Source organism: Urocitellus parryii, chromosome X (assembly GCF_045843805.1).
Source record: "Urocitellus parryii isolate mUroPar1 chromosome X, mUroPar1.hap1, whole genome shotgun sequence".
Taxonomy (NCBI): Eukaryota; Metazoa; Chordata; class Mammalia; order Rodentia; family Sciuridae; genus Urocitellus; species Urocitellus parryii.
In genome coordinates this window covers 21,625,216-21,648,314 of record NC_135547.1, presented here as the reverse complement: position 1 = coordinate 21,648,314, position 23,099 = coordinate 21,625,216, and the positions used below count along the sequence as shown (strand labels likewise).

The window sequence follows — 23,099 nt, the reverse complement described above, 5'->3', positions numbered from 1 at the left end:
AAGAACCTTTTGCTTTATTTAGTGATACTGGCTTTCTGTTGTTACAAATTGTTGGGCTGGGGATGTGGCTCAAGCGGTAGCCCGGGTTCGATCCTCAGCACCACATACAAACAAAGAGGTTGTGTCCGCCAAAAAGAAAATAAATAATAAATATTTAAAAACTAACTCACTCTCTCTCTCTCTCTCTCTCTCTCTCTCTCTCCCCCCCCCTCTCTTTTAAAAAAACCAAATTGTTCATTTTTCCTTACAGAATGTCATTTAAGGCACAGAGTATACAATAAATGGGCATACCTACTTTGAAGAGTGTACTGAAGCTTTTGGCTGAATTTCAAAGTAAAGTTTCAATCAAAGCAACAATTTTAAGAATGGGTCAACTACTTATAATAACTCACTATAAGTTCCTAAAGAAAATCTTGAAACAGGGTGGACTAGATAGCAATCATTGTGAAAGTTTAACATTTATCTTTTTTTTACACCTTCAAAACACTGCTTCTTTTTAGAGTTGATTATGAAACACCTTGCAATATCTTCTTTATTCCTTTGGTTTTGGAAAATGTCTGCAATTTGAAAACTATCCAAAAAATCAAATGGTTCTATGAATAAATACATATGTGGTAAAACAAGTACAAGCTTAGCATCCCTAATCTGAAAATCTCAAATTTGAAATGCTCCCAAATCTAAAACTTTTGCGCACCACGATACCATAAGGTGAAAATTCTGCACCTTACTTCATATGATGAGTCACAGGCAAAATGTCAAGTATACCATAAATATTATATAAAATCACCTTTAGGCTATGTGTATAAGGGACATGAGAAACAAAAAAAAATTGTGTTTAGACTTGGGTCTTGAATTCAAGACATCTCATTATAGATATATGCAAATATTCCAAAATCTGATAAAATATCCCAAATCTGAAGCATTTCTTGTGCCAAGAATTTTGGATAAGGGATATTCAACTTGTATAGTAAAATGTTAATGGTAGAATTGTGTTGATAAGGGCTGGGGATGTGGCTCAAGCGGTAACGCGCTCGCCTGGCATGCGCTCCCGGGGCGCTGAGTTCGATCCTCAGCACCACATAGAAATAAAATAAAATGTGTCCACTGAAAACTAAAAAACTAAATATTAAAAAATTCTCTCTCTTTAAAAAAAGAATTGAGGTAATAAACAGATGGTCATTGTAAAATTTTTTAATTTTGTTGAATATTCAAAAATTTTTATTATAAAATATTAGAAAAACAATCTCACTTAATGTTAAGATATGTAATGTAACACATAACTCAAAGACTACAACAAGTTCTTAAAATTTAAAGCATACATGTATAAAATCTTTAAAATTCCACTGGAGGGTGTGACTCTACTTTGTGTACAACCAGGGACATGAAAATTGTGCTCTATATGTGTACTATGAACTGAAATGCATTCTGCTGGCATGTATAACAAATTAGAATAAATAAATAAATTTTTAAAAATTCCACTGGAAATTAAATCTGTTTTAAAATGTATTAAATCATAAAATCAAAGCAAACATGTTTCATAGAACTTGAATGTCTCTAAAAGATGACCACCAAAAAAATCACTATCTCTATAGGTAAATATGTTAAAAAATTTAAGTACAAACAGAAAAATTTGAGCATTAAATAAGACCAGCATGGAGGTTAGATTAGATAATGTATTTTTTCTTGTGATAGAAAGAAATGTTAAGGGGCTGTGGCTGTAGATTGCCTAGCATCTGTGAGACACTGGGTTCAATCCTCAGAGCCACATAAAAACAAATAAATAAAATAAAGGTATTGTGTCCATATACAACAAAAAAAAAGTTAAAAAAAAGGTATGTAAGATTCACAAGCAACTAGAAAATAAAAACATGTTACAAAACTCTTAGTTCACTATTATATAGATAGCAAAGAAGTAATTTTCCTTAAGTTATAATATATTTTGTCCTTAAACTAACTGAAAAATATGATTATGGAGATCCAGGAGTACTACAAGTATTACTAATAATAGTAGTATTACTACTAAAATATAAGAGAGCAAAAGGGCTAGGATTATAGCTCAGTGGTAGAGGCTTGCCTAGAACATGTGAGGCACTGGGTTTGATCCTCAGCACTACCTGAAAATAAATAAAATAAAGGTATTATATCCATCTACAAATAAAAAAAATATTAAAAAAAGAAAAAATAAAGAGAGGGCAAAATATTTTCAACATACTGTTTTACCTAGAGTGGGAAAGAAAAATAATATAATATTCATATTCCAAAATTCAGGATTTTATACATTGTAGTATCTAATTGTGAAACAATTGTAAGTAAGTATTTACATACCTAATATTATTTTTAAGAACTTTCAAGCAACTGAAGCATTTAAAGGTTGTGTAAGTCTTCGGTTCTTCTTCCATGGCTCCTTCATGTCTTCCATAATAAAAGTCACTAACTAACATGATCAATTTTCCTTTCTCTGAACCAGTATTAGTTTTGTCTTCGGCACATGAAAGTTCTGTTTTAACACTTTCCATTAAGTTATTTATCATGTCCGGGCAACAACGCTAAAAAGAAGGGGAAAAAAGCCTTCTTTATATCTCTTTTAAAAGTGAAAGGTCAAAAATGAATTCTGTGTTTGGGCTGGGGTTGTGGCTCAGTGGTAGAGCACTTGCCTCACATGTGTGAGGCACTGGGTTCAATCCTCAGCATCACATAAAAATAAATAAATAAAGATATTGGGTCCATCTACAATTAAAATAATATTCAAATAAATAAAAACGAATTCTGTGTTTACATCTAGGGTCAGATCATATAAAACTGTGCATGGCAATATATCTGGAAGGACATTCACCAAAATGTTGGCTTTCTTTTATAAATTTTGAACAATTCTAACAATAAATACTTACTATATTGATAAAGAAATAGCTTCAAAAACAAATTGAAATCCTTAAGGTCAGGGATATCTATATATTTGACTTATATATTTATAAATGTAAATACTTAATAATTTGCTTCTTGGCCAAAAATAATATATTTCATATTTGCAGCAAGATATAGCTTAAAGAAAAGGTTGTTTGAAATGACTATGCATAAGCTTAATTATTAAATAAAAAAGTAGTACTTTAGTAAGCTTGGTTGGAAGCAGACTCTAATCATTGCTAACCTGCCATTCTCCAGAGTTAAGGTGCTAGAAGATATGTGTCTCACAAAGAAAGAAGCATCAATTATATCTTGCAAACCTCAACACATTCTATCTAGAATGCTTAAATATTAGACAGGGAAGTCTATCTCATGAATAAAATCAAAACCTCACATAAACTGATCCTATTGTGGAATACTTTCATACATAAGCCTTTTTTCTCAATAAGAAAATGTATTCAGGATCAGGTGTGGTGGCATACTCCTGTAATTCCAGCAGCTTGGGAGGCTAAGGCAGGAGGATCTCAAGTTCAAAGCCAGCCTCAACAAAAGCAAGGCACTAAGCAACTCAGTGAGACCCTGTCTCTAAATAATATACAAAACAGGGTTGGGAATGAGGCTCAGTGGGTGAGTGCCCCTGCGTTCAATCCCCAGTACCAAAAAAAAAAAAAAAAAAAAAAAAAAAAGAAAGAAAGAAAGAAAGAAAGAAAGAAAGAAAATTTATTTATTGTCACTTAGAATCATTTAAAAACAAAAATAGGAGAAAATATTCACAAACCACAGATCTGATAAAAGGTTAATATCTAAAACATACAAGAACTCTTATAAGTCAACAGAAAAAAAACCCAAACTGATTTAAAAATGGATACAGGAACTGAATAAGACATTTCTCAAAAGCAGATATAGAAATAGCTAACAGGTAGGTGAAAAGGCACTCAACAACATTAATTATCAGGGAAATACAAATCAAACCACGACAAATTATCACCTCAAACTTTACCAAAAAGACAAAAGATAAGTGTTGGTGACAATGTGGAGAAAATGTATACCCATAATGGGAATATAAACTGGTGCAGCCACAGTGGAAAACATATGGAAATTCCTCAAAAATTAAAAACAAGTACCAAAAAATCCAACAGTGTTATTTCTGGGTACATATCCAAAGAAATTGCAATTAGGATTTCAAAGGCAAATCTGCAATCTTGTGTTCATTGTATCATTATTCACAATAGCTAAGAACTAAAAGCAATCTAAATACAAATGGATAAAGAGAACGTGGTGTGTGTGTGTGTGTGTGTGTACACACACACACACACACACACTATGAATATTATTCAGCCTTAAAAAAGAAAGAAATTCTACCATTTGAACAATGGATAGACTTGCAAGATATTATATTAAGTGAAATAAATCAGCAAGGACAATACCACGATTCCTCTTTTAAGAGAAATCTAAAATAGTCGAACTACTAATACAGAGGATAGACTGGTAGTTGCCATGATCTGGGAGAAGAAGCAAATGGGGAAGTTTAGTATTAGTCAAAGAGTATGAAAGTTCAGTTATTCAGCATGACTAAGCCCTAATGGCCTACTATACCAGCATAGTGCCTACAGTTAACAATACTGTATTGCATACTTAAAAAATTTGCCAAGAGGGTAGATTTTATGTTGTGTTCTTATCACAAAAATATTACAATGGGCAGCTGCAAACTTTTAAGGTAATGAATATATTTATGGCATAGACTGTAGATGGTTTCACAGCTGTAAACTAATTTCCAAACTCACTGAATTGTATGTACGAAGTATGTACAGCTTCTTGTCATACCTCAGTAAAGTGGTTTAAAAAAGGGACAAGCCTATATAACAAAACAAGTTAGGGTGGAAAACAGTAACTTTCCTAAAGTCTAAGCTATGTACACATAAAATAAGTACAACATAAAAGACTCAAAAAATAAAACATAATAAAATAAAACAGAACCAAGACCAATTAAATGTATCTTACCAATTAAATCTCTCCTATCAATGAATATAAATGGGCTTAAATGAATGAAAACAAAGATTTTCATGTAGGATTACAAAAGAAACTAGTGAAAATAAGAAATCTACAAAAAATAAAGTGATTTGAAAAGGTTGAAAATAAAAGGCTAAATAAGAAAATAACAGGTAAATGCAAACAATAAAAAAGCAAGGGTTGTAAGCTTGCTATCACATAAAATGAAATTTAGATGAAAATCATGAAACAATCAGACAAAAAGGGTATTTAAAAAAATGTCAATGGTACATTCACAATGACATTATAAAAGAGATATCCACCTATATCCTAAAGAGCAGCACCACAAACTAGAACAGGAAAATACCAAAGAAAATATTGATAATGTGAGACTTGGATTCACCTTTCTCAAATACACTCTGGGAAGTAAGTGTAGTAATCTATTCAATAGTTTTGCCCCCAAAGAGATTTGTATTTGGAATTTTAAAATATGTCTTTTCCCCCTATTTTTTTGTAAAACGCTTAATTTCAATAAAAATATGCCAATCTTCAGAATAGTGAGCAGTACCTTTTCCTAAGTTGCTTCTTTGCTTTGCACTCTTCTCATCCCTTCTTTCCCATATATCATCTACATTACCTTTTTTCTTGCTTCCTTCCCCACTTCGTGCCATTTACACTGGGCATGCAAAGAGAATACAGACTATCTTTATACAGACAAAACAGAATACTGTAATATCTTCTAAAATATTTTAAGTGGAGTTTCTCCTAAATCCCACACCTTCATTAGTACTTTGAAAATCACCTAAATCCTAATTTCAGGAGTTTCCTGAAAAGCTAGAACTCATTTGAAACTATATAAAGTATATTCCAGATTGAGTTAAAACTATCATTTCATATACAATGTCCTATCATTAGTAGTCTGTTGAAAATTAAATGGGGAAACTAAGATTTTCAACAAGTCATGTGGCATGCATTTGTCACAATGGATAAAAAATACATAAAAAAAGAAGGTTGGGGTTGTGGCTCAGTGGTAGCACACTTGCCTAGCATGCGTGAGGTACTGGGTTCGATTCTCAGCACCACATACAAATAAATAAAATAAAGATCCATCAACAACTAAAAAATATTTTTAAAAGTACATAAAAGGAATTTTAAGTTTTATGTAGAATCAAGTGCCTAATAAAATGCCTGCTTTACAAAAAGTTTGAAGAATGGCATGATATAGTCAATAGAGCATTCTGATTAACACTATTTTCATTCAAAATTAAAATGCACTATGAATGCACTGTGGCATGTATATGAACTAAATTTTCAAAAAAATTTAAATTTTAGGAATGGGAAGATTTTATTATCTTCTATAAAGACAATCATTACAAATATCAATTTTTACTTGAGTTATACTGAAATACCAATATGAGATGATTTATTATCTAAATATATGAACAAACCAGCTTTACTATGGATTAATCCTGAATATTTTCATGGATTTGTACATATTTTAAAAAATCAAATTTTGAAAAAAGCTTTACCTTCATGTGGTATTTCAAAGGATCCAAAAGACTGAATTGAATATTGCACTTTGGACAAGATCTTAGGAAAGGTACTCCAGTTTTATTTTGAGTTGAGGTATTTGAACCTAAAATAGATTAAGGACTTTAATGACTCAAATTCATCTTTTTTTTAAACCTTAAATAACCACTAACATTATAAAATTCATCACAATTTCTAAAATTCTGTAAATAATACAATTTCTTTTTCATATGCCAGATTTCATACTTACCTGTTGTTGTTGATACCATAACCTGGGAAGATGCCTCTGAAGGGGAGTTATTTAAAGACAATGAAGATGAGGGATTTATTTCAGAAACACTTTCGCTGGCTTTTGGCTTTTTTGGATTAACACTGTTTACTTTAGAAGTAGAAGGACGTTTTAATCCAAAGGAAGATTGATCCATGTCTACAAAGATTTAAATAGTGGGAAAGATATTTATAAATACTTTAGTATAGACTATTACATAACATTACTACTAAAATAGCCTTATATTTAAAATCACATAAAAATTACCTTGGGGCTAAAGGTAATATAATTGAATTACCGTGTTATACAAATGACCAAAAAAAAAAAAAAAAACCATGCTGATAATTTATATAAACAAAAGGTAGAAGCTGTTTCAAACAGCTTTTTTTTTTTTGGTGCTGGGGATTGAATCCAGGCCTTGTGCATGCAAGGCAAGCACTCTACCAACTGAGCAACAGTTCCAGCCCTGTATAAACAGCTTTTATGGACTATATATATGTAGCAAATTCATGAAATAAACTTTATGCAGGAAAATTCTAAAGTTACTTTCAAAAGAAATATTTAAACAGGTTATCAATGAAAGGAGTCAGGCCCAAAAATTCCTAGCCAAAAGAAAGAAAAATAAAAGCACAGAGAATCTCCACCCAGTACCACAAAAACAAAACAAAACAAAATCAAGTTCATATCCAATTTTCTCTAAGAACCTTCTATGATCATACTGGACACAAGTTCAATAATCATGCTTCCAAACAAATGCCACATACAATCATTCATAATTATCACTATAAAAAACAGTTTAAGTATTTAAAAACTTATGATGCAGTTTTCACTTATGTGGGCCTCAAAAAAAGCCATGAGATAAGCAATTTTCTCTCCAAATGGCTCATTTCAGATCTAGAGAATGAATGCATTGTGTGAGAAAAGTAACGTGAGAAAACTGAAATGTAAAGAGCTTAGGTGACCTGATAAAGGCAACAAATATCATTAGAAAAGAGGCTTAAATATATATATCTTCCTAGCCAACTATAACAGTGTTTATCATTCAGGGCAAAGTTCCACTCTCTGCAATATAATAACTTTTAAAGTAAGAATAGGAGTCACTATCTTTTTGTGGGGGGGAGGGGGATACTGAAGATTGATCCCAGGGACACTCAAGCACTGAGCCACATCCCCAGCCCTTTTTATTTCTTATTTGAGACAAGGTCTTGCTAAGTTTCTTAGGGTCTTGATAAAGTTGCTGAGGCTGGTCATTTTTTTTTTTTTTTAATTTCTGAGGCTGGTCTTGAACTTGCTATCTTCTTGCCTCAGCCTCCTGAGCTGCTGGGATTACAGGCATGAGTCACTATTCCCAGCTAGAAGTCACTGTCTTTAACCACTAGAAATTTTAGAAATTCAGACTTATTCTATAAATAAACAATGGGCTTTGTAAATTCAGATTTAAGACAACTATTTTATCTCCCTATTTATTTTGGTTCATGGGTATTTAACTAGATACCTAGACAGGTGAACATCAAACAAGTATTAAAAAAATGGGAAAATACTTTGGGCACTAATATTACTATAAATTTTTAGTTTGGGTTTGATAAATGTTGTATACTAATTTGTTAGTAAAAAATTTTAACATAAAAAAAATTTTTGTGAGCTGGGTAGGGTGGCTCAGGCCTATAATCCCAGCTACTCAGTAGGAGGCTTAGGCTGAATATCCCAAGTTGGAGGCCAGGCTAAGCATTTTAATGAAACTGTCTCAAAATAAAAAAATAAAAGGGCTGGGGATATAGCTCAGTAGTAGAATGCCCCTGAATTTAATCACCAGTACTGAAAAAAAAATTGTCACTTTCTCCATTTAATGAAATATATCAATTTAGCTAATACAGAAATAGTAATTTCTTTGATTATAGAGCATTTTTCAGCTAGATAAAATTCCTTCACTGGCACAATTATTTATTTTGGTTAATGAAGAACTTCATTATGGCAGACAAAGAACTGTAATTATTATTCAATTAGAAAATTTTACTATTCCTTCAATGGGTATGTACTGAGTATGTATCATGTGCAAATCACTACTTCTTTAGTTCTGTCACTTTATAATACTACTCTATAATGATATTTAACTACAATATCTACACATCATTCATTTGAACAGAAAGATACTAGTCTAATAAGGAATCAACTATAACCATACATTTGTTCTCATACTAATGGACTTGCAAATAATTAATACTTTATTTTTAAAAATATTTAGAGCATTAGAGGACTTCTTGAACTCACAGAAATTGTACCAAGGTTTTTAAACCCGTTGCTGGTTCCATGTATAGAAAAAACTTCATTAAATATGGTTTTACATAAAATCACCCAAGAAAGGAATTCAGAAATTATTAGCTCTAGCCAGATGTGGTAGCAAACACTTGTAATCTCAGTGACTCAACAGGCTGAGGCAGGAAGATCACAAATTTAAGACCAGCCTCACACAATTTAATGAGGCCTTAAGCAACTTACTTGAGACTGTGTCTCAAAATAAAAAAAGGACTGGAAATGTGGATTAATGGTTAAGTACTCCTGGGTTTGATCCCCAGTACAAATCAAAAAAAAAAAAAAAAAAGAAGAAATGATTAGCTCTATTCTTAAAATACACACAAAAAATTAACAAAATGTATGGACTTCAAGATAGAATTTAATTCCCTATGTATATTCATCATGCCTCCTTCTGTAATTTTTATTAAAAAGTGCTAAACCAAACCTTCCAAAATTTTTTCAGTATACCTGGGGACAGTGGTGTTGTATCCTGGGTCGAGCCAAACAATAAGACTGAAGAATCATCTGATTCAACTTGTGACGAATTCTTTGAAAAATCCTGTAAAAAGTTATAGTTAAAATTTTGTTTCATAAGTTTTTATAATGGCAAATTTAATTGTGTGCCAAGATAATGAAGAAAACTTTATTGATTAAATTACTATAAACTATAAAACAAAAAGGTAATTACTAGTTTCTGCCAAAATTAACCCCTATTGGGTAAGGATATATGGGAACTCCTTGCATTATTTTTGTAATTTTTCTGGAAATTTAAAAATTAGCTTGAAACTAAAAGTTGAAATTTAAAAATAATAATATTATTGGCAAAGTGGAGGTTATATTTTTAGTTGTAGTTGGACACAATACCTTTATTTTATTTATTTACGTGGTGCTGAGGATCTAACCCAGAGCCTTCCATGTGCTAGGCAAGCACTCTACCGCTAAACCACGACCTCAGCCCAAAATGGAGGTTATATTTTGGTACAACTTTTCTTTCTTTCCCTTATATTCTATGCTTGTTTTTAAATTATTCTAAGAGACAATAAATAAATTTTCTTTTTTCTTTTTGGTACTGGGGATTGAACTCAGGGACACTCAACCACTGAGCAACATCCCCAGCCCTATTTGGTATTTTTATTTAGAGACAGGGTCTCACTGAGTTGCTTAGTGCCTTGCTTTTGCTAAGGCTGGCTTTGAACTCACAATCCTCCTGCCTCTGCCTCCCAAGCTACCGGGATTACAGGCATGTGCCACCACGCCTGGCTTGGTACAACTTTTCTCTAAGAAATTTTTAGCAGTATCTTTCAAGGGCTTTCATAAGTTCATATCCTTTAATCCAATTATTCCACTTCTAAGAATTTGTGATATGCAAAGGAAATGTTTAATGGAGAATTATTTAGAAGAGTAAGAAATAAAAGCTCATATCTGATAATGGAGAATGGTTAAATAAATTAAATGATAGACTATCATTCACCATCATGCTTTTGAGAAATCTTTCTCTTTTGACAAAGATGTTCTCAATACAGTGTTCAATGAAAAATGAGGAATAGGTTATCAAACCAATATTAATATGGCCCTGGTTATTATACTCTATATACCACACTAACCATGTACCAGAACAAAAGTCACACAACAGTATGTCTTCTTTGTTTTCTAACCCCTCCAATATACATTACTTTTATAATGGGAATATAAAGATTTCGCTTGCTTGTTTTGTGCTTAGAAGTTGAGATCAGTAGATTGTAAGAATTTTACTTTGCTACTGTTTTCTAATGATGTTAGTTTGTTAAGAAGATAAATATTAAGTGACCCAAACCATTCCATCTCTAGAATTTGAGGCATAACAGGCAGATTTCTGCATAAGCCTTTATATTTATTGTAGAAAAACAATAATGGTTATACTTAATTGTAATCAAGCACAATCTTACTGAAAGGTATTTTCTCTAAATAGTTGCACTTAAAAATGGAAAATATTCATTTCAATTTCCAAAAATAGTTATCTAACTGAAGTTCTCAAAATAAAGTTAATATTTTAAACTGTTTCTGAAATGACAAATATGATCAATTAAGTACCATAATTTCAGAGTACAGACACATTATTTGACAAATAACTTGTTAAAATAATTCTCTAATTAGAAATTTCTTATGTCTCATAATGATTCAAAAAGGTACCAGAAGAGGTGATATACTGGGATTTAGAAGACCTGTCTATTTACTTAAACTATATAACTTTGGAAAGTTCACTTCTGAGTTTCAAGTCATTTATCTTTTCAACAGAAATAATAGCCACCGATAATTTAAAATGCATTTGCCTTTTTTTTTCCTTTTCTTTCTTTTATTTTTCATTTTTGGAAGTACTGGGGTTTGAACCCAGAGGCACTGTACTATTGTGCTACATCCCCCAGCCCTTTTTATTTTGAGATAGGATCCCATTAAGTTTGCAGGGATTACAGGCATGCCTAAACCTCCCAAATTGCTGGGATTACAGGTGTGCACCACCATGCCCAGTTGTACTTGCTTTACTCATAGTACATGTATTATACTAAGTAGTTGTTACAATAATACTAATAAAGACCTTAAATAATCTCCTATTTTATAAATAGGTAAGCTCAGGCTTAGTGCAGTTAAATAAGGTTCTCAGTGCAACTCAGCTTATTGCTGATGCAGTAGATGGAATTAGAACCCAGGTCTGCCAAAATGCAAAGACTTTGCCCATAAGCTATAGTGCACAGACTCCAAAAGTGATTCTAATCTCTTTCCCTGCCTCATTGTTGGGGAAGAGAGAATTAAATAGTTCAAAAAATTAAATAAAACTCTTAATAGGATTCTCAATTTATTTGAGAATATGTATCTATCATTTTTCTTTCTTTCTCTCTCTGCACCAGGGATTGAACCCCAGGGTACTTAACCATTGAGCCATGTCCCCAGCCACATTTTTTTTTTTATTATTTTGAGAAAAGGATCTCACTAAGTTGCTTATGGGCTCACCAAGTTGCTGAGGCTGGTCTTCAACTCACATTCCTTTTGTCTCAGCCTCCTGAATCACTGGGCTTACGGTGTGTACTACCATGCCCAGCTGAATCTATATCATTCTTAACCCTGGCAGTACAATATAATCACCTGGAGAATTTTACAATGTCAACACAGTAAAAAAGGCAGGTTTCTTAGAGTCATGATAATAGCTTTAACCTCCTGGACACTTTAAAGAGTCTCAGAAACCTCAAGGTTCTGTGCACAACACCACTGCCTTAAGCAATGCTTTCATTTTTAAAAGAATATACTTAAATATACGTACAGATTTGTGAATAGGCACATTTTTAAAACTCAGGGTTAACTTGGATCAAAATCCCATATCTAGTTCTGTGGCCTTGAGTGGATCATTTAGCCTCTCTGTGCCTCTTTCCTCAACCATAAAATGGGGACAATAGTGCCTACCTCATAGGAATGTTCTAAGAAAGATATATATATATAAAAGATATATATATATGATACATATATATTATATATACGGCAATATCACAAAGAACTGTGCATATTAACAGACCCCTAAATGGTATTACTTTACCTATTATGTTAAGTTTAAAAAACTGAAAAATGAAAGTATGTTCAGAATAAAAATCTTTGGAATAATTTTCTCAGTTAAGAATATCTGTTTACGATCTTAAGTTGATTTCACAGAAGTAGAAGAATAAGATCATTAGAGGCAGGGAAGGGTAGTGGGGAGAGGGAATAGTCACAGAGATTGGTATAAAAACACAATTAGGGGCTGGGATTGTGGCTCAGCACTAGAGCACTTGCCTAGCAAGGGCGGGACCTGGGTTCGATTCTCAGCACCACATAAAAAAAAATAAAGGCACTGGGTTGTGTCCATCTACCAAAAAGATTCATTCTCTCTCTCTCTCTCTCTCTCTCTCTCTCTAACAAAAAGACATATACACATCTTTAAAAAAACATAATTAGTTAATAGGAATAAGTTCTGGTGTTTATAGCACAGTAAAATGACTATTAAATATTTCACTGTACATTTTAAAATAGTTAGAAGAAAGAATTTAAATGCTTCTTACACAAAGAAAGGATTAATGTTTAAGGAGACGGATGTTAATTGTTCTTATTTGATTACTTCATGTAGTATGCATGTACTGAAATATCACATATCTCCTAAATATGTACAACTATGTATCAATGAAATAATATATTTTTTGGTTCCGAGGATTGAACGCAGGGGTACTTGACTCCTAAGCCACATTCTCAGCCCTATTTTGTATTTTATTTAGAGACAGGGTCACACTAAGTTACTTAGCACCTCGAAGTTGCTGAGGCTGGCTTTGAACTTGTGATTCTCCTGTCTCAGCCTCCTCAGCCGCTGGGATCACAGGCATGTGCCACTGTGCCCAGCGAAATAATATTTTTTTAAAAAATTAAAATAAAGGGGTTGGGGTTGTGGCTCAGATGTAGCATATTAGAGGCACTGGGTTCAATCCTCAGCACCACATAAAAATAAATCAATAAAATAAAGGTATAGTGTCCAACTACAATAAAAAATTAAGTAAAATTGCCACAATACAATATTCATTACTAATTATACTTTTTAATGCATATTTCGATTGCATAGTTTTCAATACTATACCTATTTAAGCTACCTGATTTATTAACATGGTAGATAATTAGTTTTGTAGTTATTATTCTGGGTATTGGTTGAAGTATATCATAAAAGTGGTGACATTTTCTGAGGCAATTATACTTATAATGGAATGGTAACTAGCTATGAGAGTTCATAATTTTTACTTGGTATCTAGTATGTCTCTGAACCAATTGTGCATTTTCAGAAATACTTACAGGTTTAGATGTATTCTGAACAATAGCAGAGCTCTGTGAAGACTTAGATTCAGGATGAAATCTAGGCAAGGCAGTCACTGGATTTGATGCTGGGTCTTTGTAGTGTTGACTTGTAGACTTGAATAAACCAGGAATACCTATATGTAAAATTATACCATAGATTGAATATATTTCTACATAATCAATTCTGTCAAATTACTTTACTTTAATGTTAAAATAGTACATTAATACTGTACCTGAACTGAGTGAGTCATTTTTCATTCCCTTTGAAGATGAGCTGGAATTACCTCTGTTCAAAATATCTATAAAAATAATATTTATTTTAAAATTCATTATTTTAATGAAATAAATTAAAGTAATAAAATTTTTCCAAAAGTATATCCATATATAACCAATAACAGAAATATATTTCTTTCCCTTAATGGTGACAAGATTGTGACTAAATACAAGACCTTCCTCAATCTCTATGCCACGTTTACTTTGCTAAATGCCTAGAAGTTTCATTAGGGGTGAGCTGATTGGACTACTCAGCTCTTGATTACTCAGTACCATTACTCTTTTTTGTTTTGGTACCAGGGATTGAACCTAGGGCTGCTTAACCAATGAGCCACATCCTCATCTCTTTTTATTTCTTATTTTGAGAAGGGTCTCACTAAGTTGCTTAGGACCTCGCTATTGCTTAGGCTGACCTAGAATTTGTGATACCCCAGCATCAGCCTCCTGAGTCACTGATATTATAGGTATATACAGTACCATTACTCTTGAGTTCTAAATAAGAATTCTTTTTGGTACTGGGGATTGAACCCAAGGGTGTTTGACCAGTGAGCTACTGCCCCAGCCCTTTTAATTTTTTTTTTAACTTTTTGAGACAGTGTCTCAATAAGTTGCTTAGGGCCTTGCTAAACACTTGCTAAACTGTTGAGTCTAGCCTTGAATTTGCAATCCTCCTGCCAAAGCCTATAGTCAGTGGGATTACAGGCATGTGCCACTGCACCCATGTGAATAGGAAATTTTCCTTTTTCATCTCCTAGTAGAAAAGAACCAAATCTATAACTAAAAAGAACAAAAAAAAATGTAGGAGGCAGGTTAGATTTGGCTGGCAGGCTGTAAACTGCAGGCCCTTGTTATAAGGATTAAAGACTATGTTCAATAGAATAGTAAAAATATTCATCCAAAAAAGAAAATAACTTAATCTCACAAAATAATTATACAAATTAAAGGGTCACACAAAGGGTTATTTTCTGATCACTAAAGAACTTTTCCAGAAAAATAGATTTGTTGATTCAAAAAACTTGGTATTGTTTTCATTCAGAAATTTCAAGATAAGTATTTACTCAAATCATTAAAGAGTTATTCCTGCTGGCCCAGTAGCACATGCCTGTAATCCCAGAGGCTTGGGGGGCTAAGACAGGAGTATTGCAAGTTTAAGGCCAGTCTCGGCAACTCAGGGAGATTCTGCCTCAAAATAAAAAATAAAAAGGGCTGGGTATGTAGCTTAGTGGCAAACTGTCCATGGGGTAAATTCCTAGTATCCACTTCCTCAAAAGAGTTACCTCTACTTTTTCTGTGGTTGGGAGTCTACTGAACACAAACTTTTAGTACCTTCCTTCCTGCACTTTATGTACTTCTACATAAACATTTAGTTCATACTCCATTTGCTAAAAGTATTTTATGATTTATACATAAAACACCAATAAACTTATTTACATTTAAATTCTGAGTTAATAATTAAGAAAAAAATTCCACTGTTGTCCAATTCCTTTTTTGTTAGAATCATTTAAAATGAATAGACACTATTCTAGTTCAGTGCTATTAATAGTCGTCTACAATTGACTTGCTGTAAGATGGGTGTAGCCAGAAGGTACATACAGCACATGTAAGCACACAGAACAGAGACTGTATAATCTTGCAGTGCCTATACATTTTATAGCCATGAATCAAGATGATACTTTGATGAGCCAGTTGCCTATATGTGAGAATCACTATAACACACTAACACAAACTTATTCAGTATAATTTGATATTTTAAGCAAAGCATTCCAAATACTTCATTTTCTGTACATCTGGGCTGAAGGGAGAAAAAGAAAAAATCCAGACTACTTGGCTCCATTAATAATTAGCATTTCCCACTTAAAGAGAATGAAGAGACAGCCTATAGAATGGGAGAAAATCTTTGCCAGCTACTCTTCTGACATAGAATTAATATCCAGAATATATAAATAACTCAAAAAATTACCTCCAATAAGAGTCCACAAATAACCCAATCAATAAACGGAGCAAATAAACTAAACAGACACTTCTCAAAAGAATAAACATAAATGGCCAAGAAATATATTAAAAAGTGTTCAATATCACTAGCAATCAGGGGAATGCAAATCAAAACTACACTGAAATTTTATCTCGCTCCAGTCAGAATGGCAGTCACCAAGAATACAAATAATAACAAATGCTGGCAATGATATGGGAGAAAGAATACTTAAGACACTTGTGTGATTGTAAATTAGTATAGCCATTATGAAAATCAGTACGGAGGTTCCTAAAAAGATAAGAAATGGAATCACCTAGTGATAGGAATGACCCAGCTATACCTCTTCATATTTATCCAAAAAATTAAAGTCAGCATGCTATAGTAATACATTCATACTCATGTTTACAACAGCAGCACAATTCACAAAAGCCAAGTTACAAAACCAATCTAGATATCCAATAACAATTGAATGGATACAGTGGATATACTATAGAATTTTTTTTCGGCCATTAAAGAACATTATGTCATTTTCAGGAAAATGGATAGAGCTTTTAAAAAAATTTTAATAGTTGTAGATGGCCATCATGCCTTTATTTATTTTTTATGTAGTGCTGAGGATCAAACCCAGTACCTCACACATGCTAGGCAAGTGCTCTGTCACTGAGCTACAGTCCTACTCCAAGCTTGACAGCACTGTGCTAAGCAACATAAACCACACTCAAAGCCAAGGGTCAAATATCTTCTCATATGTGGAAGCTAGAGAGAAAAAAAGGAAAAAAAAAACAGGGGTGGAAGAGAGGAATCTCATGAAAATAGAGGGAGACAAGCAAAGTAGAGGAAGGGTACCAGGAGTACTGTGGGGGTGTGTGCTGGTGAATAAAACTGACTAAATTATATTAGTGAATAATGAATCCCACTATAATAATTATAATGTATCCATAAATAGTAGGAATTCTAATCTTAAAAGGCCTATAATGTTGTCAAGTGATTTTAATCCTTAGTTAATTATTTTTTTTCTCACATATGATATTTTAACCTCTCACCTCCTACTCCCATCCCAACCACATCCCCATCAGGATTATTACAAGTTCTAACTAACCTTTACCCTTATTCTCATCTCCAGTTCCAATAAAAGAACATGTAAATCAAGTACATTAACGCAACCAAAGGTTTTTCCACTTGAAACAACAGACATTTTTTATGAAATTTCACTGAAGTAAATACTTACTTGAAATGGCTGGTTTTGAACTTGATATCTCTCCAACAAAGATCAGCTCATCATCATCATCTTCATTCCGAGCTTCTTCTACTTTCTTTTGCCATGGTTCCAGCTCTTCTTCTTCACATTCCATGAAGAGTTCTGCCATTTTTGAATTATCTAATTTTCAAGCAGAGAGAAACAACTCTTATTTTCAAAAAGAAAAATACTTGGTTTTGCAATATGAAACATACTATGTAAGATATATATATATATATAATATATATATATATTATATATATATAGCAATTACTAGATTGATATTTGTAATTAGTACGTGGTAGCAAAAATAAAACTCAGAACTCAATATGTAAGATCTAAATTAGTAAAAAAAAAACTTGGCTAGGTCAATAGATGATAGAGAACAGTAGCCAATAAATTTTAAAATCAAATCCAAAGTGAGTTTGTTATATGACTAGGATACGATAATATCTACAAAAAGGATTGTACCTAATCATTATCTGAAAAAAAAATCCACCTATATTAACAAAAGGGAGATAAACTAAAAATATGAAGCAATAGGTAGGAAATACACTGATACAGATTCATGAATACTAAGCACAGAGCAAAGCAGGGATAAGACCCTAGACTGAAAATAAGGACATTAAATGAAGTCTATTCCATACTAAGACACATTAGACATTTCTCACTGGAAGAAATTAAGCAAATAACATACTGTGAATACCATCAGGCTGTAAGTTCTGACTAAGCACACAGAGGTCTTAGGAAGAATTTTAGTGTTCACTCATAAATATGGTTATGGGCTGGGAGTGGTGGTGCATGATCAGGAGGCTGAGGCAGGAGGATCACAAGTTGAAGGCCAGCCTCAGCAACTTATCGAGGCCCTAAGTAACTAAGTGAGACCCTGTTTCTAAATAAAATATAGTAAAGGGCTGTGGATGTGTCTCAGTGGTTAAACACCCCTGGATTCACTCCCTAGTACCAAATAATACACACACTCTCACACACACACACACTGCCAATGAGCACCAGAAATGTGAAGAAAACCTACTATGTGAAAGACCCAAGCAACAAACCACATGAAAAGATCTTAAAGAAAATAGAGATAATACAATGGAGAAAACAGTAAAGAGAATATAATTAGCATCTTTAGAAAAATTATAATAAACAATTAAATCCAGGAAAAGATTAAAAATAACACAGCAAAATCCATTACAAAAAACCCAAATGCCAAAGTTGAGTAAATGTGGAACTGAAAACAAAATATACAAATACATTAAATAGAAAAGCCAAGATTGTTATAAAATTAATTTCAAATGTACAACATTCATCTAATAAAAATTTCACCAAAAGAACAGAGAGAAAGGAGAGGGGAAGAAATCAAAGAAAAATACAAGAAAAATTCCCAGTTCTAAAGAATAAAGGGCTCACCATCAAGCAGCAAAAAGATCAAGAAAAAAATACTCTGAGGGACGTATGAAATTTCAGAATGATGGAAATAAAAGCATATCCTAAAACTGGGGTGGAAGGAGAATAAAGTTAAAATAATGGTTTTAAATACCATGGCAAAATACTTTTCTAAACTTAATCTTTTCATCAAGCATGAGATAGATATTCATTTATCAAGAATAAAGACCAGCAACATCAAAAAAATTATTTACCATTCTCTCCTCTTCAGGAAGAATCCACCAATATATGAGATTTAAGAAGAAGGAAAATGAAGTATGCAAAAAATTACATTCAACACAATAAAAAAATAAAGGAAAGTCCTGGGAAAATAGTTGGTTTGTTTGTTTTTCAGTGCTGGAGGTAAAACTCAGGACCTTAAGCAGGTTAGGCAAGTGCTCTGCCATTGAGCCATATCCTGGTACAATCAGGACAATAGTTGTTCAGTACTGAGCAACCACTCACAGTAAATAAAGCAGAACATTATTTCAAGAAGGTTTGACAATCTTTCGTGCAAAAAGATTAAATATTAAATTGTTAGATTATCTGACAAGTTTTACCATGTAGAAAATCTAGTTAAAAGGCTATGGAAGGGTGTAGAAAAAGACTTTGCTATAGAGTTTAACAAAAATTTAAAGGCTAAAAATATTTAATTGCAGGATATGAAAAAAAGAGAAAAGAAAATGTATCCAAAACATATTGATACCATGGTACTATGCTCATCAGTGAACAATATTTATTATGGTCATCATAATAAAAACACTGAATATGATTTAACTAAAAATTTAGATATGAGAAATGGTTGGAGAGAAGGCTAAAGTGTAAGAAACATGAAATTCTCACTTTCCTTTACAGAAAATCACTAGATAATGGCAAATATGTGATTTAAAAAGACAGTTTTATATGTGTATGTGATTTAAAAACTGAGAAATATGAAAATAACTATTGGAAGAATAGCTAAACAATTGAAAGTAGATGTCTTAAGGGGGAAAAGGGTGGTGTGTGTGGGAGTACACACATGAATACACATACCTATCTCTACCCATACTTTCTTCAAGAAATTGTGGTAATGGCCAGGCACAGTGGCACAGACCTATAATCCCACCTACTCAGGAAGATGAGGCAGGAGGATTGCAAGTTTCAGTCCAGCCTCAGCAACTAGCTGAGACCCTATCTCAAAAAGTAAAAAGGGGTGGAGATACAGTGCATGTGCACACACATACACACACAAATACACACATAGACACACACACACACACACAAACTGTAGTGACACAACTTAAAGCCTTTTCATATTGTATGACTTACAAAAATGGTGCATACTGTTATGGCTTAAAAAGTATTGAAGGAAACCTAAACTAAAATAATAACAATGGGCATGTATATATGTGATTTAGTGAGAAATGGATGGGGGAAACAACTAATAAAATAAAACAACTTCAGGAGTCTGGCTTATTCAAGGATATATTTATCTTTTAAATGTCATAATTTGTAAAGGTAATAAATAACATTAAAATTATGTCATTTTAACTTTTGTTCCAAAATTAAGACTTTTAAGGTCATGCTTTTAAAGTCATTTATAAGCAATGATTTGGGAATAGCAACACACACACACACACAGAAAAAATCTTAACAAACTGGTGCTATCTTTTTTTTTAATTTAATTTTGTTTTATTTTAATTTCCCCTTCAATTCAGGTATTTCACAAATTACTTGTGTGCATGTGCTTTCACACATGCTCTCTCCCTCTCTCTCCTGTGGTCAGTGGGCTAGAACCCTGGGCTTTAAAGACGTTAAAAAGCAATTGCTCTTACCATTGGGTTATACCACCAGCCCACAAATCTTTTTTTTTTTTTTTTTTTTGTGTGTGTGTGTGTGTGTGTGTGTGTGTGGTACTAGGGATTGAACCCAGGGGTGCTTCAGCATTAAGCTATATCCTCTGTCCCTTTCACTTTTTTGAGACAAGGTCTCGGCTAATTGGTGAGGCTGGCCTCAAACTTGTAATCCTCTTGCCTCAGCTTCTTGCATAGCTGAAATTACAGGCATGCACCACTGTGCTTGGTCTTAATCCACAAATCATTTCTTAACATAAAATTGTTTAATGCTTAGTATTTCATCTACCCCCTTAAAAGAAAATCACCATCCTAGCTTCTCAAATATTATGAACTGACCCCTACTTTTCCAAATGATACCTCAAAACATTATATACAATGTTCTAAGTTAAATAATTAAAAGCATAATTAATGGTTTAGCACTTATATACTCTGAATATTTGAAAATACCACCCTCATTATGTTCCTTGGAGCTCTCATTCCTATTTCATCTACCTAGAATATCCTTTCTCCTCACATTATACTGTCCACATCATTCAAGTACAGTGGAAAGAGCATGTACTTGACATAAAACTGAACATAGTAGTTCCCTCTTATCCACAATTTTACTTTCCATAGTTTCAGTTACCTGCAGTCAACCATGGTGTGAAAATACCAATGGAAAATTCCAGAAATAAACAATTTGTAAGTTTTAAATTGCAATCTGTTCTAAGGAATATAATAAATTCTTGCACTTTTCTGTTCTTTCTAGAATGTAAATCCATCCCTTTGTTTAATTTATTTACAACTATATATACTATCTGCCTATACTTACTTAGTAGCCACCTTGGTTATCAGTGGTAACACAATAGTTGTGTTCAAGTAACTCTTATTTTACTTAATAATGGCCCCCAAGCACAAGAGTAATAATGCTGGTGATTTGGATATGCCAAAAATAACCTGGAAATTGCTCCAAGTGAAATTTATTGATTTAACAATGAAAGAAAAATTGGTACACCAAAGTTGCAAAGATCTATGGTAAGAACAAATTTTCAATCTGTGAAATTATGAACAAGAAAAAAGAAATGTGTGCTAATTTCACTGTTGCAACTCAAAATGCAAAAGTTATAGCCACAGTGCATTATAAGTGCTTAAAGATGGAAAAGGCACTAAGTTATAGGGTTTGGTACAATTTGGCTTCAGGCATCAGCTGGGGGTCTTGGAACATATCCCCCAGAAAATAGGTGACCACTATAACATAAATCTTCACTGTACTACTTCTAGTCATGTGAATCTGGAGAAACTGCTTGAGCCTCTTTCTCCTTACTTCTAATATGCCTACAATATCTAAAAGAAATGGTAAGAGAGATTCAGGAAAATGCCACATGAAATACCTAAGATACTCAAAAAATATTAATCCCCTGCCATTTCAGTTCAATTATAATTTGCTCAAAAAACCCATTAGACCTATTTTTCTTCCACCTCTTACTATACCGACGATCTACGTCATGCAATTCAAGGTTTAGTACGTATGATTTCAAATTTCTCACTGTTTTTAAATATGTTGTAAATGTACATGTTCAACTAAAATAAGCTCCTTCAGAGTAAAGAACACATTTTGTACCTTTGCACTTCCTCCAATATTCAGTAGTCTATTGGATATGTACCAAGCCCTTTATCTACAGGCTAAGAAACTTGGTAAACTCAGGCAAAACCAAATGTGAAGAAATGAGGGAGACTCATATATACTGATAATTTTTAAAAATCATTTATACTCATTGATATTATAGTGATACCATGTGGACACAAAGGTTTTTCCTCATTCTTTTAAATTAGGTGCTGCCCTTGTCAATATAGTCAAGATGTACCGTTAAGAAGTTTAGAAGTTACATAATAGCAAGTACAGTATGATCTTATTTAGAAATTTATTTTTTGTCTATAATTTATTTTTTGTGGTTTATGTACACCAAACCTGTAAGTTATCTCTGGGGATAAGGAGGAAACATTTCATTTCTACTTTACTTTCATTTTTATTGCATAGTATTCATTTTGACTATTAATATGTATTACTTTAATACATTTAACTATTTTTATTTTTAACAAAATATGCCCACTTATCTCTCAACTTTACTCCTTAAGAAAGGTTTCCAATACAAAAGTCATGCATACTAGTATCAACTGCAGCAGCAATACTTACTTTTTTGTTGAAAAGAGTTGTCGTCATCCATCAAGTTGCAGAGTCACCTAAGAACAAACACATGACATCAATCAATTTTATGAGTCACTTTAAGTAACACTAAATACTGAAATATGAGACTTGATTCAGAAATCTTTGGGTCTAATTTCAACCTCCAGCAAACTCATGTGACACCAGGCAAGGTAGCAAGTTAGGTCTCAGTTTTCCACCCTAAAAAATAGAGACCTACTATTAGAGTGGATTTTGCTTAATTAAATGTACACGTACCTAATCTTTTTCTCCCATAAAAGCTTACCTTTAGAATTTGGTTATGTTTAATATACACATGTAACTCACTTTGTATAATTGATTCATTCATGAATGAA

General features: G+C 32.7%; 1 protein-coding gene across 1 annotated transcript in view; it reads right to left on the bottom strand.

Moving 5' to 3' along the window:
- Znf280c (zinc finger protein 280C) overlaps positions 1 to 23,099 on the bottom strand; it is a 64,794-nt gene that overhangs the window by 33,150 nt on the left and 8,545 nt on the right. Inside the window, exons 2-9 of the mRNA XM_077793876.1 lie at positions 22,735 to 22,781; positions 17,290 to 17,439; positions 14,050 to 14,115; positions 13,814 to 13,950; positions 9,449 to 9,539; positions 6,671 to 6,847; positions 6,420 to 6,526; positions 2,326 to 2,546 (exon numbers count right to left, since the gene is read on the bottom strand). Coding sequence (XP_077650002.1) covers positions 2,326 to 2,546; positions 6,420 to 6,526; positions 6,671 to 6,847; positions 9,449 to 9,539; positions 13,814 to 13,950; positions 14,050 to 14,115; positions 17,290 to 17,439; positions 22,735 to 22,765 — 980 coding nt within the window. The 5' untranslated portion in view covers positions 22,766 to 22,781. The remainder of the gene's footprint in view (positions 1 to 2,325; positions 2,547 to 6,419; positions 6,527 to 6,670; positions 6,848 to 9,448; positions 9,540 to 13,813; positions 13,951 to 14,049; positions 14,116 to 17,289; positions 17,440 to 22,734; positions 22,782 to 23,099) is intronic.